The sequence below is a fragment of the Sebastes fasciatus genome, chromosome 13 (assembly GCF_043250625.1).
Source record: "Sebastes fasciatus isolate fSebFas1 chromosome 13, fSebFas1.pri, whole genome shotgun sequence".
NCBI classification, from domain to species: domain Eukaryota; kingdom Metazoa; phylum Chordata; class Actinopteri; order Perciformes; family Sebastidae; genus Sebastes; species Sebastes fasciatus.
The window spans coordinates 16,265,909-16,282,220 of record NC_133807.1 but is presented as its reverse complement, the minus strand read 5'-3'; the positions used below and the strand labels follow the sequence as shown (position 1 = coordinate 16,282,220).

The window sequence follows — 16,312 nt, the reverse complement described above, 5'->3', positions numbered from 1 at the left end:
GCATTATTATATTCATCACTTTAATGTTGCAGCTGATAAAGGTGGAGCTAATTTGAATCACTTCATATCACGCTGGGTAGCTTAATCTATAATAATAAATCATCATTTATTAGTTTTATTTTGTATTAATAATCTGAATCTACAAAGGTGTATTTAAGGTGCAATGAGCCACGTGACAATAATGTAAGTGTCCACATACTTTTGGCCTAGTACACACTTCTTTATCCCTCTGGCTGTGTAGTAACACACTGAGTCATCAGAAATTTAGTCAAATGCTTTGTCATACAGCAGCCCAGAGTTTATCAAATTAATAAGACTGAATATGTATTTTTTTCTTTACTTATTGTTCTAGATGGAATAACCAGATGTGCATCAGGACCACACGCAGCATCAGATTAAGAATACACAGATATAAAAACCCCAATATACTTATGTTCAACCCATCCAAAGAAAAGAGAAGACACATTTCCTTTCTCCCTCTTTATTCATATATCAGCATATAGTCCACTGCACAGTGAGGACAGCAGCCACTCAGACTGGACTGCAGGTCTAACATGATTCTGACCACCGACACGTTTTAACTGCTTTATACCCAGAGAAGCAAAGTTCCATTAAGATACCAAACACAATGCTTTCAGTTACGTACATGGAAGAGGTGGGACAATTCACAAAGAGCATGATTCCAGTATGTTGAAGAATCTCCAAATCAAATACTCCACATGATTTTGGTTCTATAAATACAAGTTATTTTTTTTTTTTTTTTCTTAAATCACTGTACTAACCACTGAGATGTGTCCTCATTAAGATGAGTCAAGACCATATGATTTGATTGCTTCAGCTGCTATTATACTTACATGACGTCGTGCGTCTGTGTGTGTGTGTTTTGTGAACAAGAGAGAAACAGAAGTGTTGATATATTATACAGACATGACTGAAATGAACACCACTTTTATTGCAGATGGTGTTTTTTTTTTTCTTTTTAGGCTTTACAATTCTCTTTTTTTAACACTGCAATAAGGGGACCAAGCAAATTTACACAAGGATTTCTTTTGTTTACTTTGTTGTCTTTTTTTTTCTTTATGCATTTATTGTTGCAGACTGGTGTATATTTAATGGATGTATTCCTGTCTTGTCCCGCTATCAGTCCATATACATCGGTGAGCTGGGAGACGCCGGCATCTGATCCATGAGCCTGCACACGTAACTAGCGACATCGACTGAGCGCTCCTCGTACATCTGAATGAACGGATCTTTCTGGAGTGGACAAAAGAAAAAAGTCGAGTTATACGTCAATACAAACGTGTACGTTCACTAAAAGTGCTTGTTTTTGCCGCTTACAGGCTCAGATTGTTATTATAAGTGTCTGACAACTTTATGAAAAAGGACCCTCAAGAGAAATAAAACCTTTTTCTTATCTTTCTCCTGATCCGGTCTGTTTGTTATTGTGTCCTTGTCCCGCTCAAGGAGAAGCTTCGTTGTGAAATCTGAATATCTGTATACTCTGGCTCAAGTAAATACGGGTGGCCATCGAATTCAAAGACCTCATCCTCATTGCGAAAATCATCTAAATATTCAGCCATGACACTGAAAGTCTTTTAGATAACACTAAGCTACGCTTTCTGTACTCCAACACAACAAACTCTCACGTTTCCACCATGGGTGTGTTCCACTACTCCACCGTTGTCTTCCGGCAACACGTCACCTCGCCGGATTTCAGAACGAGACTTCTCCTTGAGAAGGACTCTTTCCATAATGTCAGACACTTATAATAACAATCAGAGCCTTCCATGGCAAAAACAAGCACTTTTAGTGGATGTCTACAGAGCTCCCTCTCAATACTAGACCAATTTCAGAAATTGTGGTCCCGATTAGTCCCTTAGACACAGGCTGAAAAATACCAAAGTTTAAAACATTTAAAGCCTTCATTTGGTACTTTATGAGTGTAAACAGAGTGGCCAGTAGCCTTCATGATGAACTCACCAGTAGCTCTTTGTACTTTGGCCTTTTGGACTCGTCCTTTGTAAGGCTTGAGAAAGGATGAAAAGTAAAGTGTTAAAAGGAGATGGATGCAGTTCAACCATTTTTCCACCAGGGGGACAGAAGAGCAAGCAGCATCTGAACACCTCTACTACAGCCAACTACTAACAGGTTTGATTTCAAGACATTAGAGCATCCTAAACATTTAACACCGTCTTTTTCCATTTTTTATAACTGTAACATATTGCTGATGCGTTCCCAGCAGTGTTTCCTTACCACACGTTGACAAAGGAGATGAATTTGGGAGAGAAGCGCCTCTCCTCCGAGTTGCTGAGCTGCGGCGGGTCTCCTCTCACCACCTGGGTCAACTGGTCAAACACACTGTTCCACTTTGGGTAGGGGAACCTCCCAGTGGCCAGCTCATACTGAAACACAGACGAGAACAGGATCAGGGCAAACTGGTGTTTTAAAACTACAAATCAGGTGTGAAATAACATCAGAAGGAAATAAATACACCTTTTCCAAAGTCAAATTCAAGCACCTTTCAAGGTGCATTTTCAAGCTTTTCCAGCACCTTACAGCTGTGGTAAATGACATACAGTGCATACTGTATAGAAAGTACACTGATTATTTCACTTCTTCATCTCATCTTATTGTGCTATAAACAACCAAAATTATGTTTCGTGACAAATTAAAAGGAAAACACGACAACGTTTTATGTTTCAAAAGGAGTCGGCGGTTTGTAAGTAGACTTGGCATCCTATAATAACCTGACAGAGCCAGTAGAAAACAATCAATCACTAGACAAATAACTGAAAATGTGCAGTGGGTAGGCAGTCAATCAGCTTCTTGAGCCTTTTTCAATAAACTCGCTAGAAAATATTGTGCAAATCAGAACAAATCAACTGCAGTTGACGTAGTAAGAGCCCTTCATCTCCTTTCAGCAGTGTTTTGCAGTAGAGGAAATAAAGACCACCTCCACTAACATCATAAAAGAATAATATAAAAACATTAACCTTCTGGGGAAAAAGAGCAGAGCTGCTATTTCTCACAGTTAATGCATAAATTATTCATTCATCACTGAATGTGTAGTGTCCCACTTTCATGGGAGAAACTGTGTGATGTCCAACTGTATTTATTAAAGCATACACGATGGGTACAAAAATCACATACTATGAAATGTAAATACTGAATAATAGGACTTCGATGCTTTTTATTAACTTGGTATAATTTCTATTATGTGTGAGACTCACCAGTGTGATCCCCAAACTCCAGACGTCTGAGCGGACGTCGTAGCCTTGCCTGGACGCGCTGGGGTCTATTCGCTCTGGCTGAGAATCAAACAGGAAACAGATTCAAATTTGACTTTAGTAAAGATAGCTTTTTTACATATCTTGAAAACCCATGTGTGCTTTCTGGTGACCAGGATGATACAGTTTGTGCAGGAAAGAGAAGAAATTTCAGGAAATATATTACCACCAAAATGTTTTTGTGGCAAAAAGATGCTTTAAATCAAGTCAGGAAAGTACATTATTACTGAAATGGAGCTTCAGAAAGCGCTTCCGTTTCAGTTTTTCAGTTAAACTTTGTGCTCTACTGATACACACATTAGTGGGATAAGACGAGAACAATTGAAAAATATGCTCACAAGAACATTTGATACCAAGAAAGTAGAAGTAATATTTGAATGAATAGGCCTATAAATCTCCAGTCACTCTACATCACATTATGACTCATCTAAAATGTCACATAAACATCGACCGTCAAACACCCACAGTGAGCACACACAGGACCCCCACTGACTGACTTTTACACCCCTGCACAACTGTACACTTTAAAAACAGCCACTTTAATAACATATTTTTATATATTCTTATATTGTTTCATATTTTATTGTGAATTTTAACTTTATTTTATATTACCTCTTTATACTTTTGCACTGTTTATAGTTATGCACCAAGTCAAATTCTTCATATGAGCAAACGTAATTGGCAATAAACCGTTTCCGATTCTGATTTACTAACTATTTTACTGTCGTACACAATAACATTACTGCAGGACTTATAAACCAGAGTATTATAGATGTAATAAATAAGGATAATGATTAATGAGATTGCCGTGCTTCGGCTCCAGTCTTGAAGGGCTGCTATAAGTTTTACTAACCACCAGATGTCACTGTGCGTGTTGAAATCTTCTCAGCATTAAAACAGAAAGAAAGCTCCTCAAGGCTTCATCTGCCATCACTAGAATACTCTTTAACACTTTACACAGTACAAAGCTGCATGTGAACAACTTGTGTGAATCTTTCACGATCTCACAATTCAATTCAGAATCGATTCTATATTCAGTACATGGTGGTGCTGATTTCAGGATCTCCTCCAGTCCGCTGCGCGCTAATAAAGGCGATGTGTGTGTATAAGATTATGGAGTTTATATATTTGAAAAGGTTTTATCAACTAATTGCGATAATGTAAACACACAAAGGCATTTATTCATGCTAAACCTGCACAAATAAACACTTTTTACTAAAAAGTGTTTTGTATTTCTCAGTGACTTCAAGAATAACAACTTTAAATTATATAAAAAATAAAAATGTTACATGGATAAAATTGTACTCAATAACACTGTAAATCTGGTGTTTTGTGTGAGTTTTAAACAAGTAAGACAATAATGCTTGAAACAACTTTGACTTGGTGCGTAGGATTACTGTCCATCAGTGGCAATATCTAGGTTCTCAATTTTTAGAAGCTGTGAATCGATTCAGAATTAAAGCTGCAACTATTAATTGATTAGTTGTCAACTATTTAATTAATCGCGAACTATTTTGATAATCGATTAATCGGTTTGAGTAATTTTTTAAGAAAAAACAAATCAAAATTCTCTGATTGCAGCTTCTTAAATGTGAATATTTTCTGGTTTCTTTACTCCTCTGTGACAGTAAACTGAATATCTCTGAGTTGTGAACAAAACAAGACATTTGACGATTTGGGAAACACTAGTCGACATTTTTCACCATTGACATTTTATAGACCAAACAACTAATCGATTAATCAAGAAAATAATGGACAGATTAATCGACAATGAAAATAATTGTTAGTCTTAGCCCTATTCAGAATCTTAGAAGATAAGAATCTTGATTCTTACACTAACTGATTTTACTACTTATCATGCATAAGAGGAGTTTTATGATGTGAAAAGTGTTTAATTATAAAGCCCATGTGGGAACCTAAAATGTTTTTTTTTAGTTCCAGACTGGTTAATAAGAAGAAAACAGGTGTTCGTGCCCAAACTGGGTCAAAACAAAGCCACTGCTCGACAAACTCGCCCCTGAGAATACCAAGACAGCTCATCACCTCTGGACATGTTTTCACCTGCACAACAAGATGCCATCAGCTCTCCAGCTCATACATGAGCAGCATGATCCCTCAATGCTGCATCACAAGATCACTTCTATCATTCACAACCTTCCCCTCCTGTTCAAACCACAGAGAAGACGTTGTGATGAAGTGTGTCCGAGCCTCTGCTGTGCAGAGAGGAGGAAGCACCTCGCTGGCCCATTTACAGGCCTGATTTAGATGCTGATGTCACCCAGCAGAGTGGGACAGTCTGTGCTGCTGCAGCAACGATGGGTTTTATTATGGAGCAGCAGCTGAGTGCTGCAGAGAGCCCGCGCACATCTGCCAAGTACACTGCAAGTGTTTAGTCTCCACGAGCAAATACATTAGAGAGGAAACATTTAATCATCAATTAATATATTTGTAAGTTCCAGCTTCTCCAATGTGAGGATTTCTGTCTCTTATCATTACAAACTGAATTTTTTTTTTTTTTTTTTAATGCTGTTAAAACTAAATAATCACCTAGAAGGTGACGCTTTGGGTTCTGGATGCTCTGATGAGCATTTGTCTTCATTTTATAGACTAAATAATAAATTTTTTACTCAAAATAATGAAAATAATTCTTAGTTGCAGCCCTAAACTGCCAAATATTATCATAACCATGACTAGAGCTGCAACGATTAGTTGACTAGTCGATTGACAGAAAAATAATCCCCAACTATTTTGATAATGGAATAATTGCTCGAGCAATATTTCATGCAAAAATGTCAGAAAATGCTGTTTTCAGCCTCTCAAATATGGAGATTTCCTGCTCTTCTCTGTTTTATATCATATTAAAGTGCAAATCTTTCGGTTTTGGACAGAACAAGACATTTTAAAAGACATCATCATGGACTTTGAGACTCTAAACGTTTAATCGATTTATCTAGAAAATAGTCGGTAGATTAATCGATAGTGAAATGAATCGTTGGTTGAAGCCCTTATAGCCAAATATCATCATAACCATGACCACCAAGAGTTGTGAATAAAAGCTACTGATTCTGTAAAATCTAAATTCCTCATGCATCCAACTAAGGCTGTCCTCGACCAAAGAAATCCTTAGTCGACTAACACTCATACGATTTTGTCGTCTGATCGATTAGTTGATTTAATCGATAGATTTGTGAAACTGAGTTTCTCCACAAAGAATCACACAAAAGTACCACTTTAAATCTTGTGTTTACCAGAGATGTGCTCATAAGTTTCTTAGAAATAAGTCATTCAGCATGAAAAAAGCATAAAAAGCGACTGATCGAGTAAAGAAATCTTAGTCGACTAAGACAAAAATGACCAATTAGTTGACTAATCGATGACGAGGGAGCAGCCCTACTTCCAACACGTGAATGTTGCCCGAGGTAAAGAGCACGTCGTCTACGTTCGTAGCCACATATCCAAACAATAAGTCAGGCTCCCCCAGCTCTTCTGAGGTCAGTTTTTCTACGTCATTAAACCTGCTGCAACCAGCAGCGCCGTGATCGAACACCTGGAGAGAAACAAGAAACTGGAGCTGAGATTCCTGCAGTCTGAGCTCACAGCTGTGGGAAGCTCCACGTCATGAATGAAGCTCCTGGCCTCGGCCTTTCACTGGCCAGTGTGTGTGTGTGTGTGTTTGTGTGTGTGTGAGGTGGTGTCGCTGGGTCGTGATAGTGCCTAACCAAATTTAGAATGGAAACTGCTGTGGAGAGACCGGGAGGGGGCTGAGAGGAGGAAGGGGGGATGTAACCCCACGACAGAAAATAACCTGGAGTGATGACGCCACGCTGAGATCACCTCACTGAACCGCCAGACATTTGCTGCTCTTCAATTATGCACTCGTGTATTTACACACAACAAACACACACAGAGGATGCTCACCAAAAACATGGTCTCATTAACAAGCAGTAGAGATTAGTGAGAACAAAACGATCATTTAATTAGCATTCAGCTTCTAAAATGTAAAGATTTGCTGCTTTCCATCATTTTAAATAATTGTAATTGAATATCTTTGGATGTTAGTCAAAACAGGAAATTGTGATGACATTTAATCAACTAATTTATTGATACTTGTCTTTTTATTAAAGGGGGAACATTCCTAAAATGTCAAAGAAAATAACCCTGATGATGTCAGAGTGATGTCATCAGGGTTATGTCACTTCAGGCTTGGACATTTCCAATTTCTTTTAAACAGAAAACCTGAGTTATAAACTTACATTACTCATTACGTACTATATATTTAATTTATTATTGAGGTTTATATTTTAGCCCTATATTTTAACTTGCACTATTTTACGTCTTAGATTCTCATTTTGATTTAACTTGTGTTATTTTCCTGTTTTATACGCATATTTAATGAGCCGAGTGGACTTGATGTCCCTTTTCTAACAGGTCTTAGTCAAGGATGACTCATCAGGATCTATCTATCAAAATATAACTGCTGTCTGGTGTCAGCAGACGAGTCAGACGCCCTGATTCATATCCCTATCCTATTTGTTGCAGAAGGAACATTTAAGAGAGTCTCACTGTCCCTTTGCACTACGAGATCTTTAAGATCAGTTCCACAATTGAGTTTTTTTGTTTTCGTTTTAGTCCTGTTGGTGTAAACACAAAGTCTTACAATCTACCACACACTTTTTGATTGATTTCAGCATCTCAGCTCTTATCTCTCATGACGTCCACTACACCAACAGCTCGGTGTTACTTACTGCCATGTACGGTCTGCAGCCGGCATCTCTGGTTTTGGCGATGGAGTCCACCAGCTGACCGCTGATGCCAAAGTCACACAGCTTTATGTTGCCGTTCCTGTCCAGGAGGATGTTTGACGGCTTAATGTCTGATGGGAGGGTGAAGGGAAACGGGTGGTTACACAGACGCCCCCAGAAGGTTGTACATAATTAGGATGATAAGATTAAGCATCGTCTTACCTCTGTGTATTATTTTCAAGTTTTCTTTTAAGTGGTTAAGTGCCTTCACAGTCTGCAAAACACAGAGATGGTTTAGCAGCAGGAGTCGAAAATTAGGCTTTGTTATTTTTGTAAAGTGGGACGCAAGAACTTACAGCTAATGTTATTTTCCCTAATATTTCCTCTGGAATCACGTCGTCTAATGAGCAGTATACAAATTTGTAAAATTTGTCTAACGAGGTAGCCATAAGTTCCATACAAATCCAACAGTCGCCCTGAAACACAAAGAAGTCAATCATGAGTTAAGAGAAATTAAAATATATCCATTTATTCCTGAGAATACTGAATGTGAGTGAATGTCACCTCTCTGAACAGAGCACCATAAAACTGCACGATGTAAGGACAGTCACTACTCCTCATGACCACGTCCAGGTCCATCAGCAGCTGCTTCTGCTCCTTCTCATCAACCGTTGACCGAATTCTCTGCGAAACGAATACACAGTACAATCAAACACATGAAATCTGCACCTGGATGTCTACATATCACAAAAAGGTAAATCACCTTGACCGCCATGATCTGGTTACTCGGCTTGTGCACCATCTTGTTGACGGAGCCGTAGGCCCCTCGGCCGATCTCGCCCAGATCCTTGAGATCCTCGGCGGTGAAATCCCAGTGCTGCTCCGGGGAGATCTTCAACTTCCCTGATGACTCGATACTGTGTGTTCGCAGCCTCTCTCTGCCACAAACCACAAGTGAGTGTAAAGTGACACAGACTAAATGTAGTAACCCTGGATTTATCTGACAACAGACGAAGGTTTTTTACTCACATGTGCGGGTTTTGAAAGGGCGGCCCGGCCGTGTTCAGTGTGAATCTAGTCGTGGGTTTGATCGGAGGGTTGGCAAAGTTCAGCTTCAGAGCTTTGCGTTTACCTGAACGGGAGAAAAGAAGAAACGGTAACGTGATAAGATCTTAAAGGAAGCAGCACATGTTGAGGATTGAGACCAAAAGCAAACTCGGCCCACGTGAAAGGTCAGAATGTTAAACACAAACCATAAAATGAGATAACAGAGGGAGTGAGGAGACGAGAAATAAAGTCATACAAATTTACTCAAATCCTTTGAGTCATGCTTTCCATAAAACAAGTGGCAACTTCTGCATCACCATATATGGATATTTTACTACATTAATTCCAAATTGGTTGTCATAGTTCCAAGAATATACTCACCTATGAGCCTGGGATAAATCTGGTGATTTCTTTATGTTTTACTATTGTTAACAAATCCCATAAAAAGACCAAAACCAACCCTGAAGGTAAAGCTGCAACGACTAATCGATTAGTTGTCAAATATTAAATTAATCGCAAACCATTTTGATGATTAATTAGAGTATTTTCTTTCTTTTAAGAGAAAAAAAGTCAAAATTCTCTGATTCCAGCTTCTTAAATGTGAATATTTTCTGGTTTCTTTACTCCTCTACGACAGTAAACTGAATATCTTTGAGTTGTGAATATCTTTTGAGTCCAGTGACACCTCACTGTGTCACTGGGTGACACGTTCCTTCATCACCATGAACACACACTGTAGTTTATTATGGCTCAATCCAACATACACCGTCCTGCTGCCACTAATACTCACTAGAGCACCACATGTGGATTAATCCGCTGCTGAAAATAGTCACCAACAAATGCACTATTTCCTCCTGTTTGATTCCTAAAAATAGTCTCAGTAATTTCCTAAAACAGCTGTTCACTGTAGTTTTGTTATCAAATTATAAATTTGTGGGGTGTTTTTTATTTTATTTCAGTCGGTTTTCAACTTTTATAACCCAAATACACATATAAAAGATATTAAAAACAATAAGTAATTACTTTTTAATAGTGACAAACCAAAGCAACTTTATGTTGACTGAAAAGGTGTAGGCTTATTACACTTAACCTTTTTATATTCATTATTTTGTACACTTCTCATGACATTTATACACTGAAAATGAAAGAAACAAAATATACATATATTAAATATACCCCAAAAGTCCCAAACAAAAGTTCATATACACATTAGTGTTCATACCTGTTTCACATTTGATAATCATCTTATTTTTAAATATTTTCTAAATCAATTTAGTGTATTTCACATTTTCATTGTCCAAACTATTCCACAAATGAATAATAATACATTTAGATTTATGTCTTCAGTAGGAACCGGTGGGTCACAGAGAGACAAACACATCAGTAGTTTTGGTCTTTTTATGGGATTTATAAGAAAAATGTAGAATAACACCTCTAACATGTATTGCTACTATACTTTATATTACTCACCATTTCTAGAATTAAAATCTGCTGTTCTTTACTTTTTTAATACTTACTATATAACCTGCTCTCTGATTTGCAATATGATGATTATGACAGTTCATCTCAGTGTATAAGTTGTCAAATCGCCCAAACCTGTCTTATACTGGTGTCACCTGTTCAGCAGCATCCTAATTCAGCTCATCATCAGTGTGCCGCTCTAAAGATTTCAGTACAACTAAAATAAAACCAGTTTCTTACAGTCATATATCTGAATATTTGATGCAGAAACAGAAACGTTACGTAGCATGCTGCCAAAATCCCAAACACCCACATTCACAGAGCACACACACCAACCCACACAAGGACATAACATAAAGAGAAAACACTAATATGTGACATGCTCCTCAAGGCCAACTGCTTTGATTTCACCTTGAATCGTAGGACAGCGCTCCACGCTCGCTCCACCCAAAATACCACAAGCCTGAATTCCAATCAGCACGAATGCGAAAACATCACTTGAAACTGTGGAGTGTGTGTACCTTGTCTCGACAAGCAAGTGCTATGCTGAGGTGCACCCATGCCAATAAAAAAAAAAAAAAAAAAAAAAGACAAACCGGTTGAAGGTAATGTGACAACACCACAGGCACTACTTTTGCTTGTTAGTTGCACTCTGAAAACCAGTGAGGTAGAGCTTCCATTATAGGAATTAATTGGGGGATTTTATTAATTAATTAATGAGAACAGGGTGTTTCTTTAGTTGGGAGGACTCTTCTATCACACTGAGGAAGGACAGACGGGTGAATTCAGTTCAGAGGATCTTTAAATATCAATGGAAGCTCTGAATTTTAGGCTTGTGCCGATGAGAACAAATACAACTTACCTGCTATTGTTTTTGACAAGAAGTTGCTTAATCAGCAGGACACTAAACTGCACTTTTTAGGCAGCATATTAAAGGATAACTGCAGTATTTTTCAAACTGTTTCAACCATGTGTCTAACTGACTAATAGGGACAACAATTTCTGAAATCGGTCCAGTATTGAGGGATAACGCTGTAACCGGCAGCGGCTAAACGAGCTGCGAGGGCAAGTGAGCAGCGTCAATGTCATTAAAGGTGTTTGTTCCTACCACTGGCAGGCTCGGATTGTTATTCTGACAACATTAGGGAAAGGACCCTAAAGAGATATACTGAAATTGGTCGAGTATTGAGGGAGAGCGCTGTAGACGGTAGCTTCACAGGCTGCAACATGGTGCGATTGGGGCAAGCTGGCATAAATCCACACTGCTACGTTTTCGACGATCTCGGTCCAGAGCTTGTTAGGGCCGTTTCAGAATTAATCTCCGTTCATATACTACCACCATGACTATTCACATAAACTGGGCGTGCGCATGCCGGTGTAAACAGGAAGCAGCGCTGGACACGGGAATTGATGCAAAGCGTGCAAATATTAGTTTGCCTCTTGTGCATGGAGGCAATAGTAGCATTTTAAAATGCAGAATTGAACTGCACAACAGCTGCTAGCATAGACAACAAGGTCAGCAACGCTTCCTTATCCATGTTGAAACTAACCGCTGGTGGTTAAAGGTTTATGTAATAGGGTCGTGACGAATCAGGTAAGGACACGTCATGGCAGATAAGACCCAATCAAGAAGCGAATGTGAGTGTCTGCGTCATCGTTTTCAAAAGGTCTGTCCAGTTCAGACTAAATCGCAACTCCGGAGTTTTAAAATAATTAAAACGCCCTTGGCAGCTTAGCAGCTGCTGGTTGCAGCACTCGCCCTCTATACTGGATCAATTTCAGAAATTGCTGTCCCCATTAGTCAGTTAGACATGTAGAAATAGGGTCCAGGTTGAAAAATGCTGAAGTTACCCTTTAATTCTGCAGTAGGTAGTTGATGTGAAAAACATATTGATGTATTAAACCTCTTTGTAAAACTAATTAAAAAATCCATAAATGCAGGTGTGCGACAAGCTGCAGCTTTATCCCGTTATCATTGAAAGCACTGATCTATTAGCTACCGGCACAAGCCTACTTGAACCCATCAGAAGTCTTGACTTGGATTAGTTGAGAACAGCAGGACAGACTCCCCCATACCAGACTGTCAGGCGGAAACAAAGGGATGAGAACTGTTGGTGCTGAAGCAAAAGAGGTTTGGCTTACTTGGGGGAGCTCCAGACAGGTTTATCTGAAACCCTAGAGGTGAGAAGACAGCTTTTATTTTCTTCATATTTCACCTTCACTTTGCCAGCTTGTTAGCTGCTTTGTTAGTTAGACCTAATGTTACCGCCCTCTTCCAAAAATCACCTCCTGCTGCAATAAAAAAAAAAAGGCGTCCGTTTCACCCAACAAACAGGAATCCTGCAGTTTCAGGGTCGACAAATAATCACAGAAATTGGCCTTGCTTTGCTAACATGTCAAGCATATCTATCACAGGTCAAATGCATCATCTGGAATGCATTAGCATGCATTTATGAAACAACTACGAGCACTTGGTGAGGTATGTTGTGTGTCAGTCAGAGTAACAGCAAATGAGGGCAAAAATGAACTGCAGATGAAACAAAAAATAAAAAGGATCTAAAAGTGAGTTATGAATTACCATCATGAAAAAACACATTACAGTTTATTAAACATTTTCTTGGGACAGCTCACCATCATTCAGCATCATGTCAGGAGTTAGGAATCATTAGTTAGCAGCAGTAAGGTAAAAGGCGAAATGTGGTCAGGGAAATGTGAATAAAAGCACAGGATTACACAACAGGGCTAAGTACCAGATACCTGATAAACTGTGATTATAGAATCAAATACATCAAAGCCTATACTGTTAGGATTAATTAAAGTAGCGTCTCCTTCTTTATAAAGAGGGGATATCAAATAAATCAACATGCAGCTCAGTTATAAGTCTAATTGTATTGATTAATTAAACCATCAGGTGAAAGTTAAATCAAGAAACAAATCAACCAAAGTGCTACTATATAAATTATATTTAACATCAACATTCAGGACTGAACTAGTAGCTACAAACTTGATCAGATCTGTGGTTATTGTTTTCATGTATTTTGCTTGCATCATCTTGTATTAAGACTGAGCACTTTAATTGGATTACTACTCAAACTGCTTATTCTGCTCTATGAAGTCAATGGAGTGTGTAGCTACCTGTTTCACTCTGACATCTCCAGCAGGTGTTGGACTCTGAAAGTTAAAATGAGACATTGTTTTATAGAGAAATACAGCATTGTAAAGAGCATTTGGTTCAGTTGTGTATAGGGAATGAAGAGACTGGTTTAGATATTTCTGTAGACAAGCCCTTTAAAAGCAGAGCAGCTTCAGGTTTCACTGAAGCATATACATGTACTCAGTGCATGATAATGTTGTAAAAGAATGGATGGAAGCACATTCAACTTTACAATCAATTCAATTTGGTTTTCCATATTGCCATCTACATACATCCAACTTAACATGACATTGCATAATTTCTTAAATGATGAGGCTATTTCGATAAATTCGGCATATTTAACACTAACATAGGTTGTCATTTCCAAAGAAGTGCAATGCACTGTATTTGTGTGGAAGACACATGAAGCCTAATTTAGGGATAACATACGTCATTCAAGATTTAAGAGTTGCCATTTGCACCTAAAATAAGTCCATTGGAATTCTGAGCAGTTAACACCGAGTCAGCTTTCAGAAAAGATAAAATGTAGAAAAGGGCACAAGGTAATTACAGTACAAAATGAGTAGCACATTCAACTCAACACAATAAATAAATGAATTATTAAAATATAAAACGCCCTCAGTGTAGTAAATAAATAAACTAAACTACCCTCTGCATAGGAACAATACTATGATAATGAATGTCAAGGGAGCTGCAATTCAAATGCATGATGACACACTGATTACATATATGCCGAATTGTACAACTTTACTGTTTGTAAGATTTAGAAAAGAAAAAAATCACAATTGGCTTTTATAACATATGTAGATATAGTCGCGAATTTATAATTGTCCATTTTGTAAACGGAGTTTGGTAGAGATTTTCGAGCAGAATATATAATGTGACTGCAAAAATGTCAAAAATGGTTTAAAAAGGATGTTAAATGCATTTCATATGGAATAAGAAAATAATGCATTTGAAGCCTATATTTAGGAATAACATACGTCATGAATGTCAAGGGAGATGCAATTCAAATGCATGATGACACACTGATTATATATATGCCGAATTGTACAACTTTACTGTTTGTATGATTTAAAATAGGACAAAATTACAATTTGCTTCTATAACATATGTAGATGTAGTCGTGAATTTATAATTGTACATTTTTTGAATGGAGTCTGGCGAGATTTTTTGCAAAATGTCAAAAATGGTAACAAGGATGTTAAATGCATTTCATATGGAATAAGAAAATAAATCCTATTAATGACAATCAGTGCTTTTTCTCTTAGGTAAAATGCTGGTATAATATGTTTTTCAGTCAATGATGACACACTGATTACATATATGCCGAATTGTACAACTTTACTGTTAAATGTCAAAATGGTAACAAAGATGCATTTCATATGGAAAAAGAAAATAATGCATGTTCCTATTAATACCAATCAGTGCTTTTTCTCTAAGGTAAAATGCTGGTATAATCTGTTTTCCAGTGCTGGGAGTAGCCTGAGCCTCCCACGGCTAGCCCTGCTAACATTAACCTTCACTGCAGCAGAATGAGAAGCACATCTCTTTCTCTTCACTCACCCTGCATGCTGCTCATCGTAGTGATGTGCTGAGTCTGGGTCTGGTGGTGGAGGTGTGGTGCAGATCCTGCGTTGTTGCTGCTGCTGCTGCTGCTGCTGTTGTGGCTGCTCGATGTTGTTGAGTTGTTAGGGCTGTGAGTCGCCATTGTTGTGTGTTTGAATTCCATCAGCAGCAACCGGAGCTGCAATGCAGATAGATAGAAACACGGAGAGAGCAGCTTCACCCTTCACTCCCTGCTGCCACGGCAACTACTGACTCACTGACGGGGACTTCAGGGCGGAAAACACGACGGTAGATTAGTTTAAAATACGTTAAATTACTCAGGTTTTAAACGTTAAGAGCGTTAAATGTAGTAAGGGTTAACAAAAACACAAACAGCCAGCTAGGCTAGGCTAACTAAGCTGTGCTAGCAGGACTAGCCGAGAAGCTTTAAGACCCGCAATCAGCTGACCAAGTGACACTGACATGTCAACACCCACAGCGGCTCCACAGCTAACCACAAGCTAACAGCAGGTAGCCAGGACGAAGCAGGATGTGACGTTGGATTTGTTTCAAAATAAAAGGGCAAGTCAAGGCAGCTTTATTTGTAGAGCACATTTCAGCAATTTAAAGTGCATTACATAAACATTCAAGAGCATTGCGACAGCGTGCAAAAGAACATTAAGACATAATCAAAACAGTTATAAAAACATTAAAGATGAGAAAATAAAAACAATAGTAGATAGTAGAAAAGACTCAAGATTTAACAATTTATACATTCTAAAGCTGAACCAGGTTGATGACAAACATCAAGAGTGAGTGGAAAATTCACAAGTGAGAAAGCCCCGTTGTTTTTCAGGACATCTGTGATGGAGACAATTGGGCCTTCCTCATGGAGTGTAGGGCTTTCTCTCTCATGTGCTTCTCCAGGTCATCTAAGCTGTCATCTACTTCACTGTCTGATTCCTAAACGAAAAACAGCATGAAACACACGCCTCTCAACTTGCCACCTTTCTTGACTCTCCATCCTCCATAGATAGATAGTAACTTTATTGATCCCGAGGGAAATTCAAGTT

At 38.3% G+C, this 16,312-nt stretch overlaps 1 protein-coding gene across 4 annotated transcripts; it reads right to left on the bottom strand.

Moving 5' to 3' along the window:
- Positions 1 to 465: 465 nt before the first annotated feature.
- map2k4a (mitogen-activated protein kinase kinase 4a) lies at positions 466 to 15,701 on the bottom strand. 4 transcript variants are annotated; one of them, XM_074655827.1, is made up of 13 exons: positions 15,258 to 15,563; positions 13,673 to 13,708; positions 12,680 to 12,712; positions 9,059 to 9,161; positions 8,793 to 8,967; positions 8,594 to 8,713; positions 8,386 to 8,505; positions 8,252 to 8,303; positions 8,033 to 8,160; positions 3,231 to 3,308; positions 2,254 to 2,402; positions 1,981 to 2,026; positions 466 to 1,254 (listed from the first exon to the last, which is right to left on the bottom strand). In XM_074655827.1, the coding sequence occupies exons 1-13, from the start codon at positions 15,421 to 15,423 to the stop codon at positions 1,141 to 1,143; spliced, it is 1,320 nt and encodes a 439-aa protein (XP_074511928.1). In that variant the 5' UTR covers positions 15,424 to 15,563; the 3' UTR covers positions 466 to 1,140. The 4 variants fall into 4 exon arrangements, with proteins under 4 accessions (XP_074511928.1, XP_074511929.1, XP_074511930.1 ...); XM_074655828.1 differs by lacking the exon at positions 12,680 to 12,712 and having other exon boundaries at positions 15,258 to 15,701; XM_074655829.1 differs by lacking the exon at positions 12,680 to 12,712 and having other exon boundaries at positions 9,059 to 9,149; positions 15,258 to 15,700.
- Between the last annotated feature and the right edge of the window lie 611 nt (positions 15,702 to 16,312).